This window comes from Fragaria vesca, linkage group LG7 (assembly GCF_000184155.1).
Source record: "Fragaria vesca subsp. vesca linkage group LG7, FraVesHawaii_1.0, whole genome shotgun sequence".
Lineage (NCBI taxonomy): Eukaryota > Viridiplantae > Streptophyta > Magnoliopsida > Rosales > Rosaceae > Fragaria > Fragaria vesca.
In genome coordinates, this window is record NC_020497.1 from 20,672,504 (window position 1) to 20,687,121 (window position 14,618).

A 14,618-nucleotide genomic window follows, 5' to 3' on the forward strand; every position below is an offset into this window, starting at 1 on the left:
GAGAGAGAGAGAGGAACCTCAAGCAACCGCATTAGCTCTGGAAACACTTGTAACGAAGTACAATTGTCGGCTAGCACATGTAAGCGGCGATTTACCGGAAGTTTTGGCAATTGTTGAAGCCTTTTGCAATCCCTTACATTAATATGTTTAAGCTTAGAAAGCAAATGAATGCTTGCAGGAAGGCTAACAAAATTGTTTCCTCTGAGTTGCAAGCTCTGTAAGGAGGACAAAGAACTAATATCATTGGGAATCTCTCCTTCACAGAGATTACAGTCGTTCATTTTTAATTCCCTCAAACAAGAGAAATGTTTCAAGGAAGCTAATAGAGGAATCAAAGGGTGAGGACTCTTTCTTGGAAAGAAACCAAAAGATGATTCTATGAGATTCTGCAGCTGATGAAAATAGGAGTACGGCTGCTCTCTTTTAACACTTCCATTCAAATCAAGCTTCACCAGACTCTCACTCAATAACTCAATTGATGAAGGCAGTTTCTCAACAGCACTCCCACCTAAAGATAGCTTTGAAAATCTTTTCATTTGCCCCACAAATTCTGGAATCCTTCTCAGCTTTGAGCAGCCAGATACATCAAATGTTTCAAGAAACTCCATATGCACTTCACTCGGTAGACTCTTAATACTTTTGCAGTCTCTAAAATTCCAAATTTTGAGTCTCTTGAGCAATGCAATGGATGGATGAATCTTAACTAGCTTGGTACAACCTACAAGAACCAACCTCTCAAGACTTGGAATACCTGTGAAATCTGGTGTCCTTGTCAAGTTTATGGAGTAACTAAGGTCGATAGATTTCAACTTGCTCAAGTACTGTAGAAAGCATGAAGAATGGTAGAACAATCAGCTCTCATGCAGAACCTTTGAATTTTAATTATATGCGTGCACAGAAGATATTCAATGACTTACTTTTATTCCATTCCAGAGGTGATCAATATTGCTATGCACCAAACTAAGTTCAGTAAGATCATCCGGTTGAAAAGCTGGTGGGAGAGATTTTGAAGGATACCAACTCCAATTCAGAAATATCAAGGCATTAGGAAGATATTTGGGGCCAAGAGAAAGCCTTAAATTATGAATGTAGAGCAGCTTCAGTTTACGCATTTTAGAGAAGGCTTCAAGATTCCAATCTGCCTCTTCTAATTTTCCCAAGTGTAACATTATGCCTTCAATGGCTTCTGTTCCCTGTTATAGCAGATAAGTCATTTCCAGGATAAAGAAGGTTTCATGTTAAATGTAATGACAGTGCCATCCACGTTTGGTGATTCAATTTGTTTAAAATCTTACCGTATTCTTTGTGAATACATGAAAAATGTCATTGCGAAGCCACAACCGACTGCGCCCACCTGGCTCTTCATAAGACTCTTGGCGAACAATTGCACATCCCATTTCTTGTATCAAATCATGTATACCTATTTGGTTTCCTTGTGATCTAGTTAAGAGAGATTTATCAACAAGAACTTCTATTGCAATACGATTGCAAATGTCAGAACTATATAGTAGTTCAATAATAAAACTGGCTTGACGTTGCGAAGAATAACATGTGATGTCCAGAAAAATTTTCTTCTCCATCTCATCAAGTCCATCATAACTCACTTTCAGCAAATCGAAAATTGTTTTGTTTGGAGTACTCCGTAGTTTTGCCAATGCAGAATTCCATGCATCTGGACTCCTTTGGTACAAGTAAGACCCCAAAGTTTTAAGAGCTAAGGGGAGACCTCCAGCATACATGACAAAACTTTTAGAGAGTTCTGCATAATCTTCTTCAGGCACATATTTCCTAAAAGCTTTCCAACTAAAGAGCTGAAGAGCTTCATCTTCGTTTAATCCCTTCAACTCATAAGGTTTTTCTACACCGTATGTGACTAGGACATGCCGATCTCTAGTTGTAATGATGATTCTACTTCCTGAACCAAACCAGTCTTTTTCTCCCACCAAGTTTTCCAGTTGCTCGGGTTGATCCACATCGTCAAGAACTAGAAGAACCACTTTATTACAAAAACATCTCTTTATCATAGTGATTCCACTATAAACATTCCACACTTGAACATTTTCTTCCTTCAAGATCTGGGAAAGAATTTGTTTTTGTAGATGAACAAGACCCTGAGTTGCGGAAACCTCTCTGACATTAGCAAGAAATATGCAGACTTCAAATTGATGAGAGACTCTCACATAAACTTGTCTAGCAAGGGTTGTCTTACCCAACCCACCCATCCCCCATATCCCTATAGAGCGAACATCATTTGCTTCTTTATCTAAAAGAACATCTATTTCCTCCAGCTTAGTATCCATTCCAACCAACTTCTCTGAGGAACCAAATAAAGTGAGACTAGGACGCACTTTGCTCCACAGTTCTTGCACAATGTCTCTGATAAGTTCTGTTTCATACCTACAATAAGAATATCACAATTCTTGTGCTGAATATATGAACATATTGAATATAAAGTTCACTTGTAAGATACAAATGGAACTGCAATAATAGTGTAGGCATTCTATGATCCTATTGAGTTTCACTAATCTAAGCTAACATTTTCGAAGTTACAATACTCAAGAGCATTCAAACATTAAAGTACGTTATGTCTGAGTCATTTGATGATCTTACCTGTAATCCTTTGAACTCCATCCAGCGAAATTGGCCACTTTGGTTAAACATTCCCTCCACCCTTCCACCTCCTTATTACCTTCCCCGAACTTCTCTTCATGTTTTTCAAACGCTTCAGCAAAGCTTCCCCTTTGATATCTCACATCAGAGGGTTCCACCTCATAAAAGATTGGCAGAATTCTCCCTCTCTCTTCCATCCATTGAACAATCTTAGACAGTTCAAGCAAGCACCACTTGGAAGTAGCATAGTTTGGCGAGAGAACAATGATCGCAAACCTGGATTGCTCGATTGCAGTGAGGAGTTCTGGAGAGATTGTTGTGCCTCTTTCAAGGTGTGGATCATCCCTGAAAGTCCTGATTCCTCGCCACTGCAACTTGTCATACAAGTGATCTGTGAAGTTCTTACGGGTGTCTTCGCCTCTGAAGCTCAGAAACACGTCGTACTTCCATGGCAAAGCTGAACCTGCAGACCCAGTTTGGGTGCTCAACGCCATCAGAAAATGATTGATTAGTGATGAGAGGTCTGCTCAAGATGCTCAATCACTCGAAAATAATTTGTACACGATCGAGAGAAGGTGTTTCAATTTTCATGTAGGGGAAATAATGGAGGACAGAGAGAAGGAGACGACGAAAAGTGAAGACTGGGGCTGAAACTGGGTGGTGATGATGTAGGAATTCTAATTATTATTATTTTTTATTTTTTATTTTTTATCTTGCTTAAACCTTGATGAAACGGAGTAATTTATTAAAAAGTAAAATAATAATGTACCATAGTAGAAGAGACCTAACTCATAAATACACCATAGTAGAAATGGCTTAACTCAACTCCTATTAAAAACAAAAAAAGCTAACAAAACGAAAAGTGGGAAGCCCCAAACAATCGTTATTACAAAAAGATATAACAAAATTTGAGCGCAAGTCCCATCACGTCACACCAGAAGACTTTATCTCTTCATTTGTCAATACATCTGTAACTCTGTTACCTTCTCGAAATATATGAGAACAATGAAAGTTCATCTGAGAAATTCGATACAAATAATTGCTCCGCCCTACACTTAGTTCATGGTTTATAAATTTTCTCCTACTCCATGCATTTAAAATTACAACTCCATATGTGTTCAAATAGATTAATACTTACATGCATTAATACTTCGGACGACGAAGTCATGTTTGGTGAGTAATAATATTATTTCAAGTACGTATAGACAGAATCAGAGGAAGAGGAACTGGTCAGACATTCATAAAATGCAAAAGGTAACATAAGGATTGTAACCTCACTGCTACATATCGTGTTGATAACATACAAGCATTTTAATTTCTTCCCGGAAAAAACCTTCATGTTTATCAAGGTATCGGCAACAAAATCAGATTCTCTACACAGAATTGACCCAACTATGACAACAGCAAACAGAATAGTGCTACAACTGTTACGACTTCTAAATTGCAAGCTGTAACTCATTGCTTGAGAATCGCTTTCGGAGTTTCCTCATCCAATCTGTTTAATTAATAATGCAACTGTTATGCAGATCCTTTGCCAAAACGGACCTCTGCATTGTTTACACAAAAGATGAACCGAAAAGTAATTGCATTACTTGTAACTAGTAATCAAGTAAAACCCCACTTCACCTAAATGATCAGAGAATTCATATCATTGTTGAATCAGTTTCAACTTTCAAACCAGACAAAAATTTCCATCTCAGGAGTAGTCTATATCTGGCACAGCAGGGATGTAATACCTACTAGTTAATTACAGCTCATATTAAAATGGACAAGACCCAAAAGCTCTCCGATTGTGATATTGAGAAGATTCACCTACATTCTACTTGTTGTTTTGAAGAGAAAACCCAGGCCGGTTTTGAAGGGAAAACTTTGAAGCCTTATCTTCACCGACTGTTTCATCCTCAATCACTTTAGTGGCACTCTGAGATTTTTCCGAGGGAGTAACGGCCTCAAAGCCTCCAGTTGATCCAGTGGTCGGTTTCCCACCCAACCTTTTGTAAAGCAACATGGCTTGAGAAATCTGGGAGGAGAGACCAGTAGCATCATTGGGAAGTAAAAGTGTTGTGCTCTGGAAAAAAGGTAAAGGAGACACAGATTAGAAGGAAGGCAATTTTAATTATCAGTTGAGCATATATAAGAACAGCATACACAAAAAGTTCAATGCTTCTTTTTTCACCTGTTTGGCGACATTTCCAAAAGCCATAACATACTGCTCAGCGACTTTCAAACCAGCAGCCTGCAAATCAAATCAGACCATTAGATCCTTCTTCCATCCATACAAAATATGATTTTCACAAGTCTATACACCATAAGACGTCAGACTAGATAAGAAAAGTCTACATGATCTTGCTTATAACAATCAAATTATAATATATACTACAAACATTTTTCTTTTCACAGGACAGTAATGAATAAATGCGTTGGGATACAAAAAGGAACTTGTCTGAAAGGTACAAACCTAACTGTATGAAACTCAAGGTTGAAACTAATTATAAAGAGAAAAAAAAAAGGGTAAAAAAGAAAAGTTATTCCCAGCCTTGAGCCTATAAATAGATTGCTTTTACATTTAAAGCACTAAAACAACAACCTCTGCAGTCAAGAAACAAGTATCAATACTATGTGCATATGGAAAGAATACAGGGAGTGAAGAACCTCACCTCTATACCCCCTTCTTCCATAAGACTCTTAGATACAAGTGAAATTCCTTTGGAAGCTGCATCTGCTTTAGCAAGTTCTCCTATAAAATAAAATAAAATAAAGAATGGAAAAGTCAGCAGTCGAGTTACAAGTACGAAATTTATCCAATTAATGGAACATCAACACCAAATTCATCAATATTTCACACTACTGGAACTAAATTACATCGAAAATTTAGCTACCTTCGGCAGCCAAAAATGCAGCACGCCTCTCCCCTTCTGCTTGGTTAATGGCAGCATCCCTCTCACCTGAGAAAGATTAGTAGATTTAAGGGAATTTGACTTGCCACTTGATGAATCTAATATAACTAGAATATCCCCTTAAAAATAAAAATAAAACTACAATATCAAACAACATATGATTTCTTACCTTCAGACACAAGAATTTTAACTCTCTTTTTCCGTTCTGCATCTGCTTGCAGTTCCATTGCTTGCCTCACTGTTTGAGGAGGATTTATGTCCTCTAAACAAGTATGCAAATTCAAGCGGTTACATACCTTCGTTACGGACATAATAAAAGTATATCTGAATAAAATAGTGCAATAAAAATGTCTTACTTATCACACATCGGATGCACTTCAAGCCATATGATGTTGCAGCTTCATTGACACCCCTCTACAAGATAACAGGTGAGCTTATAAGATATAACTTCTCACTGAATCTATACAACAACCTTAGAAAGACCAATATAACCATATAAGACTTGCTAACAGACGGTAAATGACCAAAACAAAATAGCCAGATATATTCGGAAGTGGCAGAGCTAATGAGTTGCAAAGAAGCAGATACATCTACCACTATCTCATTGTTAAGCGATATCTTTTCCCAATGGGTTGTCGAGAGTGATTGACAAACCCTACAACTACTATCTGCATCCGACATTTTCTTATTACCAGCAACAAAGCACAGACTATCATCATGATAAAGAAGAAAATCATACCACTATCTCATCGTTGATGTTTTCCCTTTCCTTGAATGCATTGTCAAGAGTAAGTTTCCCAAGTGCAGAACGCATGATCCCCTGAGCAACCTGAATAGCTGCATCAAAAGGATGCTCAGCTCCATAAGAGGCCAGGTGGGGGTCTTCAATCTGCATCAACAAAAGGAAAAAGAAAAAGAAAACAAAATCTCAGTGACCAGTTAAACAACCAATCCAGACACACAAATCCCAGTTTAAGAATGTAATAATACCTTAAGGTAAATAACCCCATCAACCTGAACCCTAACATTGTCTTGGGTAACAGCTGTCTGGTCAGGCACATTAAACACTTCCTCTTTCAACGAATGCACGAAAGCAATTCTGTCGACAAGTGGAATCAAGAAATGCATCCCAGAGTGCAAAGTGGCGTGGTACTTCCCTAAGCGCTCAATCACACAAGCCATACGTTCCGGCACAATCCGAATTCCCCAGTTGATTGGAGGAGCAATCTCATGGCTTCTGCACATAAACTCCCAAACAAGATAGTCAAGAACTCACTCATATTACACTAACCAACTCATAAACAATCCATCAACACAAATACTAGTAAAACAAAAACCATACATTCAGGCACAATCCAAATCCAGGAGCAAAATCTCAATGTTTCTAAACCCTAAACCCCCAAATTAACTCACTCCGGCTACACTAACCAACCGACTAGCTCTACAACCCTAACCCTAGCAATCCATCACTACATTAACCATTCTAAAACCCTAACAATCCACACAGAACCTTGTAAAACGAAACAACAAGAAATGAGAACCACCTCGAATCGCTGTTGTTGCCGGCACGGAAATGTCGCACGCCGCCGAGAAAGCTCTGCGCCGGACGGAGCGAAGAAGCAGCCGGAGAGGACGCGATCGAGCGGTTGCGGATGAGCGACGAGCAGGTTGTGAGGGTCCGGAGAGCCGTCGCCGGCGACGGCGAGTGAGAATGGCGGAGGGATCTGATGGCGTTGAGCGAGGTGAGCTTGGTGAGGTTGTTCATCTTGTTGAGAATTGGGGGAGAGGAGAGAGAAAGAGAGAGAGAGAGAGAGGTCTCTGGGTTTTCGTGGAGAGCAAGACGAAGGGTTTTAGATTTGCAGAGAGAGAGTGGGTTTTAAAGGTGACGACATTTTCTCCTCTTGGTCATGAAATTGCCGTGTTGCTCACACATAACATAGGGGCTGTCACTTGGTTCGGTAATTAGTAATTACTAAACTGATCGGTAATTAGTAATTGTATAGAGAGCATCTTCAGTACACACACGTCTATCTTCATATACATATATAAATGATCAAGATTAGAGAAAATAATATAGAAATATGATGGTCAAACATATGAATTGTTATAAACGGTTAAGATTGTGTCGTGTAAATACACATCGTGCATATAAAAATTTTCAGGATAAGAATCAATAATTTGAGGTTTGTAGATATCACAATGTTGGCTTTATACACTAGTTTTCAATACATGTATATTAAGAAATATGACATAAGAGTTCTCATAATAGTCGAAGATGGTTAAACATACAGCCTAGTTTTATTGAAAATAGGTGAAACTTGATGTTAAGCTATCATAACTAGACGAGAACAAAGTTTACGATTATAAAATTGAAAAATCAAGTAGTTTTCATTAGTTGTTGTAACACTCTTGTTGTAAAGTTGGTAACACAGTACCGAAAACCAAAATTTACCAAATTTAGTACATATGATCAAAAACTCAAATTTCCATTGGTAACTGGTAGCTTAAATTTAAAACTGAAAGCTCTAATTTAAAGTTTATAAAACCTATAAATGATTCGAAAATCGACCAGGTGAGGCCCAACTCACACATGATAAGATTTATGAACATGATTTTATAGTGTACTGTATAACTGAGCGAGTTATTAGAAAAAGAAAATTTGTCTACAATTTTCTTTGGGCCACTTGGGCCTTATCCGCAGACATTCGCTTATTTGCACAAGTTAACCCAAATTTGAAAGACGAGGATAGATTGCAGTTCCAAACTCTTTATTCAAACCTCCCTTATTGTTCAGACAAAAAAAAAAAAACCTCCCTTATTGCATCAGATGTCCAACTTTTCATACTGCATACATTCACAATATTGAGACACTGAGTTACTCATCGGCATACTTGGGCTGTTTTGGGTTTTGTTTCACAGATTGAGTATAGATTGCACTTCCAAACTCTTAATTGATGAACGTTTTGTTTAAAGGTTTTAAAGATCTCATGTTTTCAGACCAATTATGGATGAAACTTCAGCAATTTTGAAGAAATGACACACCAGCAGCATTTCAACACAACCAGAAATTGAATAAGAACATTTCATCCTATATATGAGGTACATAATCTAAGCAATCATATATACATGTATGCTCACTGAAAGTTTTAGAAAGGCCCAAGGAGATTCAAAGCTAATCCTTCACTTGAAAGAAGCACAAGAATAACCTGTACATAGAGCATTGGTGCTGTTGTAGGGGGCCAAAGCCACAGGTCGAGTTTGTGGCAACTCAGGGATTGGCTTCTCCATGCACAGAAACTCCACAACTTGCTCCATACTAGGTCTCCCTTTGCTCACATTCAGCGTGCAAAGCAATCCAATCTCCAAAACCATAACTGCTTGCTCCAAATTGATCACTGCACCCATTCTCTTATCCACAACCCTCCTCATTTCACCAACTTCATGCATCCTCCATGTGAAGTCCAGCAAGTCCCTCTCTTCCAATTCTGCCTCCAACCTCTTCCTTCCTCCCACAACTTCCAACACAAAGAGGCCGAATTCAAACACATCCGCGCTTTGGCTCACCGTCGATTCAAACTTTCTCGACTCTGATCCACATAGCACAAACCCAAAGTCTCCTAGCACTGCCCGGAAACTAACATCAAGAAAGACATTGCTGGTCTTCAAGTTCTTATGCGCCAATTGATTGGAGTGCAAGTAACTCAATGCTTCAGCCACATCTCTCACAACCTTGAACCGCCGAGTCCATGGAAGAACACCAACACCAAACAGCCACTTATCAAGGCTTCCATTAGAGAAAAACTCATACACAACCATCATCTCATTTTTGTCCTCATGACACCATCCTCTAATGGAAACCAAATTCGGGTGTCTAACCTTACTAATCCGCTGGATTTCCTTCAACAATCTCCTCCTATCCGACCCTTCCGAGTTCAGAAACTCAAGCGAAAATCTCTTCACAGCCACTTGACAACCATTCGAAAGCTTCCCTCGGTAGCACGCACCTCTTGATCCACCTCCAAGAATCTCCAACTCCCCAAAAGACCTAGTAGCCGATGAAATCTCCGAGAATGTAAAGCTTCTAGGCTTGTGTGGAGGCCTTGGTCTCTGCTTCTTCTCCGGCAACACAATACTACCACTATCCGAATTTGCATTTCTACGCCTGCTGTTATAGTACAGACTAAGCATTATAGCTATAGCTAGTACCAACACAGCTATAAAGATCAAGAACGTGCCGCGAGGCTCAGCATGAGTGTTTTCATTGACAACAATCTTGCTCTCACATGTCTCCATTGAAGGCACCCGAAGAAAAGCCTGACTAACAGAAGTGAAGTTCCATGAAAGCACGCTGTGGATTTGAGTGTGATTGCCTGTGGAAGCTGAAAAACCAACGAACATGTACTCATTCAGAAACGGTGAGAGGTCAATAGAGCCAGAGAAGACAGGCTTAGAAGGGTAACTTCCGTCGTCTGATCCCAAACGAATCTCCATCCAACGGCGTGAGCCATTGTAGCTGATCCAAGCTCGGTGGACTAAACCGTCGTTGAGAAAGACACCAACGTCAGAAGCGTTGATGGTTTCGGTTGAGATAATAGTCCCCAAGTTGATGCCTACATGGTTATCATTAGGGTCTCCAAACTCTGGATTCAAACGTGTGTCGAACTCGATTGCTATGACCTTGTAGTCATCTTCGCAAGCATCGTTGAGCATGGCAAGCCAAGCACCAGGTCTGCCAACTGTGAACTCATCCGGGACAATGACAAAGGCTAGTCCACTGCCACCAACACCGTAGGCACCGCTTTGAGTCATTTCGATACGTTCGGCAGAAGATGAGGAGGCATTGTGGAATTGAAAGGAGAAGGTTGTTTCGAAAGAAGCAGGGGTTTCGGTGTGAGGGTCGAGGAGGCGGATTGAAGAAGAGTATATAGCTCGTCCAGCTTGATGTCTTAGATCATCGACATGAGACTCGTCGGGGATTTGTATGGCACTGGTGTTTGATGCAAGCTTGGCACTGCCTAAGAGCTTTATATCGTCCAAGATTCTGGTGTTGTAGGAGAGGTTGAAATCTGGGAAGGTCAGCTGCTTGGTCACAGTAACAACAGGTCCTTTGTTGTGCTTCTTGTCACTAGCTGAAGCTACTAGAGCAGAAGATAAAAAGAGCAACCAGATGAAGCTGTAGTTGAAGCAACTCATTGAGTTTGGATTTGATTGCAGAAGTGAATGGGAAGCTATATAAGAGAGGAAGAGCCGGGTGATGAATGATGGTAGACAGATGGTGTTGATGAGGAAGTGAACAGAAATGCACACAAGTTAAGATAATTGATTGGAACAAGTTACAACCTGAAGAGGAATACTTTCTTATCTACACAAATGCATATCAGCAATAGTCATGTTATCGATGAGTTATCATGCCGATGGGTCCAAGCATGTGACGTGCTTAGAATTTGGCACCACAAATGTCGGGGTTTGTTTTAGACCACCAGCACTAGCTACCTTATTAGCAAATCGCATCAAATACTATTCTTAAGGGAATCAAATTTGACATCTCGATTCTGACCCGTTTAACTATCACTCTTCTTCAATCATTTAAAAGATGGAACAAAGACAAATGAATGACCTTATATTTACCCTAAAGACACAAAAGAAGAGCATTGCCGACTGCCCGACTACTGCAACAAACCACAAATGATAACCACATAATTGCTTGCACAAGAAGAGCACGAGGCAAATTTCTCAGGGAATCAGGTGCATGCAAACCATTTCCATTGCACGAAAAGTGGGCGCAATTGGCTTTCTATAACACAGGTGCATGCAAACCATTTCCATTGCACCAAAAGATTTGGTATCACATATACAAAAGCAAGACAGCTAATAACTAAACGCAGCACACCATAATTGTCCCAAAAAACTGGCATTCATAACAACACGAAACAGTAGATATTAAAATCACCAAACATCTGACAAAATATTACTTTCAAAACACATCATTATCGATCCGAGGTGAAACAAGATTTTAAGGTCGTCCATAAACTTTGCAACATTAGGAAAACTAACAAAATCCATGACAGTAAAGTAAACTACTTCAACAGAACCACAAAAGAAAAATTCAGTCTTCATTCCTCAGTAGTGATGGTTCCCCTCTCGCTAACATAGATACCATCAAGAAACTTCCTGATATCCTTGTTCTTGACATGGCATTTCTGTAAAAAGAAACATGAGAAAATTAGACTCAGCAAAGGCAAGCATCATATACAAGCAAAGAAATAGTCGACTCATCACAGAACCTTCTGAGAAAAGAAAGATAAATACAACAAAGAGAGATATACCTGGTTGATCAGAGCACAAGACCTAGAAACAAGTTCAATGTCATTGCCGTCCAATATCAGCTCATCCTTTACCTTCTCAGATCTGGTGATTTGTACACCATCAAGCATTTCGACCTTCCTCACCTGAAAGATCAACCACATAATTTATCATGAACCGCACACACTAGAAAGCCAAACACTGCTAAAAGTACAATAATGACAGAAATACAGCATTTCTCAAAACATGTTATTCAGGTTAAAAAAACTAAAGCAGTGACTTGAACCAGAGAAGTATCCAAGAAAGTTCAAAGTGACATACAGGTCCTTCATTTAGAAACGCAACCCTAAATAAACCCTGCATTTCCCTTGAGCTGGTAATTCAGGTTCAAGAACTCAAGCAAAAACATGCAACTCTTGCCCCACACATTTGACATATCCCACGAAAAACTTCAATTTCAGTACTGGAAATTGGCACACGAATCTTAATAGAAGGATGTCTAATCACCCTTCCTAAACTTGAAAAGCGCCACCATCTAGTAGTCAAGCAAATAATACACCACTGTCCTACCAAACCACACTCCACAACACTAGTTCAGAAACAAATGCAAAAACATCCCATTTTCCCCGGTGAAAAACATTTCATTTCAACATTTAGTTTTAAAACAATACATTGTAAATGTCTTTAATCACTTCAATATCTTCCACCTTTTCAGTCAAAAAAAAACTCTACAACACAGCAACACCTACTACATTATCAAAATTATCCAAAAGGCCCGTAAACCACTCACAACAAACAAGCACAGCACATCGCAACAATCAAAACAATCAAAGAATCCCTTAACACCACAACTAATTCACATAAATCGCATTGAAATCACAAATTCAGATCAAATCAGCAATCAATTTCACAACTCCAACACAGTAAAGTAAAACCTAATCGAAAAAAAAAGCTAGGGTTTAAGAGTGTCCAATACCTTCTTCTCACCGAGAAAGTTCCTGATCTCAATCGCCTTAGCTCCGCTGGTAATCGAAGCGTTGATCGGAAAATGAGCATACACGAACCTCATCTTGTACCTGTACCCCTTGGTGACGCCGGTGATGAGATTCTCGACGTGCGAGAGAGCAGTCCTGATGGCGGCGCTGGTCTTGCGAGTGCCGAACCAGGCCTCGATCTTGAGCTTGCGCTGCCCAGTCTCCTCGTCCTTAATGAGCTGGAAGTCCAGATTGAGATGCTTGAAGTTGCGGACGAGCTTGCCGCGTGGGCCTTCCACCTCGATGATCTTCGCGTGGACCTTGATCTTCACCCCGTCGGGGATGTCCATGGTCTCCGACGACAGAATGGTCTTCATCTCTGCAAGCTCCGAAGGCTCTCTCTCTCTGCGGCGGAGTGTGGAGAAAGTGTGAGGATTTTGGAGGAGGCACCAAAACCTAGCGACTCTTTTATACGTATATAAAGATGTTAAAACCCTAAAGGGATGTTGAAGTCTGTGTGGGCCGGGCCGGTGGTTTGTTTAAATGAATGTGTATGGGCCGGTCTTAAGGCCCGAAAACTTCAGAATGGGCTTGTTTTGTTTTCCATTCTTTTGTGAGACAATGTAGCGCCGGGAGCTTCCGCTAGACACCGAGCTCTGTCGTAAGGCCGTCAAGAAGGTCCAGCTGAAGTTGATGAAGGTTGATAACTTAAGCATATCGGTCCCGCATCAAAGGATAAGTGAAGCGCTCAACCATTTGCCAAGCGGTAAGAGGCATCGTTATCTCTCTTTAATGACGACGTATTTTCTACCCAACGACGGTCGCTCTGTCAATATAAATACATTAACTTATTAACTATCTTAAGTATTAGAGTAGCCCATTCACCTAATTCTGTCACTTTGTATTTCACTTGACATGTCTCGAACCGAATCACTTCATAGTAAATTTAAGGAAAATGAAATTTACACACCTTAAATTACAATCCACACACCCTGACCCACTTTTTTACATGGAAATAACAAAATTGTCCACATTAGACCACCTGAAGAGATGAAACATTGATAGTTTTGACATTTCCACATAAAACAGTGGGTCAGGGTGTGTGGATGATAATTTAGGACGTGCAAATCTCACTCCCTTAAATTTTACCGGTATGTGATACCCCATTTCACCAAGCTAGGAAATCAGATACGCTCTAATTCACACCGTGATACCCATTTCACCAAGCAAGGGAATCAGATAAGCTCTGATTCACACCGTTAACATATACGTGTGCTTTTAATGTATATTCCTCATCTAATGGAGACATTGAATTCAGAAATATATTCAGCAATGAATCCATAATATTTTTACCTGTACATGTAGATTGAGTTTATGTGTTAGGTGATTGTAAATTGATTTGTTTTGTTAGTTCTTTAGTTATTATAATTCAGATGTGCAAAATGTTGGATTTGATACGTACCTTTTTCAATGAATCTCTATTCCTCAATGAATAGATACAATGAATTTGGTTATTTGGATTATGGGTAATATTTAACACAAAGGTAAGTGTGCAAACATGTTTGGGAAATTACAAAAGGAAAAAAATTGCAAGGAAATTCTAAATGTAATCCATGTTGCGAAATTACAAATCTTCTATAAAATGAAATTCCCTTGGTATCATGCAAAGCTGGTGATAGAATTTGTTTCCATCTTTCTGCAAAACATCAAGAATGGTGTCTAAAACGACCCTAAAAACAGTGAGGCCTTTAAGGAATCAGTTGCACATCAAAAACGTCCTAATGCAGAGAAGCATCACTCATTTGATATGAGGCACGAGTCTGTTTTTTTCTCT

The 14,618-nt window shown here is 39.6% G+C and overlaps 4 protein-coding genes across 4 annotated transcripts in view; all 4 read right to left on the bottom strand.

Annotated features, from left to right (window-relative positions):
• The window catches only part of LOC101304136 (TMV resistance protein N-like), a 20,420-nt gene extending 17,316 nt beyond the window's left edge, over positions 1-3,104 (bottom strand). Inside the window, exons 1-4 of the mRNA XM_004307840.1 lie at positions 2,611-3,104; positions 1,296-2,397; positions 918-1,193; positions 37-821 (exon numbers count right to left, since the gene is read on the bottom strand). Of these exons, the coding sequence (XP_004307888.1) occupies positions 37-821; positions 918-1,193; positions 1,296-2,397; positions 2,611-3,104 (2,657 nt within the window). The remainder of the gene's footprint in view (positions 1-36; positions 822-917; positions 1,194-1,295; positions 2,398-2,610) is intronic.
• Positions 3,105-4,178: 1,074 nt separating this feature from the next.
• On the bottom strand, positions 4,179-7,401 carry LOC101307631 (stomatin-like protein 2-like). Its single transcript, XM_004307849.1, has 9 exons — positions 7,052-7,401; positions 6,498-6,744; positions 6,247-6,396; positions 5,864-5,921; positions 5,677-5,769; positions 5,490-5,555; positions 5,268-5,347; positions 4,787-4,846; positions 4,179-4,678 (listed from the first exon to the last, which is right to left on the bottom strand). Exons 1-9 carry the CDS (start codon positions 7,270-7,272, stop codon positions 4,430-4,432), a joined length of 1,224 nt encoding a protein of 407 aa, XP_004307897.1. The 5' UTR covers positions 7,273-7,401; the 3' UTR covers positions 4,179-4,429.
• A 1,159-nt stretch (positions 7,402-8,560) lies between these two features.
• LOC101309878 (probable L-type lectin-domain containing receptor kinase S.7-like) lies at positions 8,561-10,758 on the bottom strand. The gene has a single exon (XM_004307856.1). It carries the CDS (start codon positions 10,698-10,700, stop codon positions 8,688-8,690), a length of 2,013 nt encoding a protein of 670 aa, XP_004307904.1. The 5' UTR covers positions 10,701-10,758; the 3' UTR covers positions 8,561-8,687.
• A 516-nt stretch (positions 10,759-11,274) lies between these two features.
• On the bottom strand, positions 11,275-13,229 carry LOC101314799 (60S ribosomal protein L9-1-like). The gene is made up of 3 exons (XM_004307873.1): positions 12,787-13,229; positions 11,834-11,956; positions 11,275-11,707 (listed from the first exon to the last, which is right to left on the bottom strand). Exons 1-3 carry the CDS (start codon positions 13,159-13,161, stop codon positions 11,621-11,623), a joined length of 585 nt encoding a protein of 194 aa, XP_004307921.1. The 5' UTR covers positions 13,162-13,229; the 3' UTR covers positions 11,275-11,620.
• Positions 13,230-14,618: the final 1,389 nt, after the last annotated feature.

Bases quoted from the DNA above. Each gene is read 5' to 3' on its own strand.
- LOC101307631 (XM_004307849.1), bottom strand. From the start codon at position 7,272: ATGAACAACCTCACCAAGCTCACCTCGCTCAACGCCATCAGATCCCTC. The intron at 5,922-6,246 runs GTATGATTTTCT...GTTATCTTGTAG, and splicing joins ACATCAACGATGAGATAGTG to AGGGGTGTCAATGAAGCTGC. The intron at 5,556-5,676 runs GTAAGAAATCAT...AATCTTTCTCAG, and splicing joins TAAAATTCTTGTGTCTGAAG to GTGAGAGGGATGCTGCCATT.
- LOC101314799 (XM_004307873.1), bottom strand. From the start codon at position 13,161: ATGAAGACCATTCTGTCGTCGGAGACCATGGACATCCCCGACGGGGTG. The intron at 11,957-12,786 runs GTATTGGACACT...TTGATCTTTCAG, and splicing joins ACTTTCTCGGTGAGAAGAAG to GTGAGGAAGGTCGAAATGCT. The intron at 11,708-11,833 runs GTATATCTCTCT...TTCTTTTTACAG, and splicing joins CTTGTGCTCTGATCAACCAG to AAATGCCATGTCAAGAACAA.
- LOC101309878 (XM_004307856.1), bottom strand. From the start codon at position 10,700: ATGAGTTGCTTCAACTACAGCTTCATCTGGTTGCTCTTTTTATCTTCT.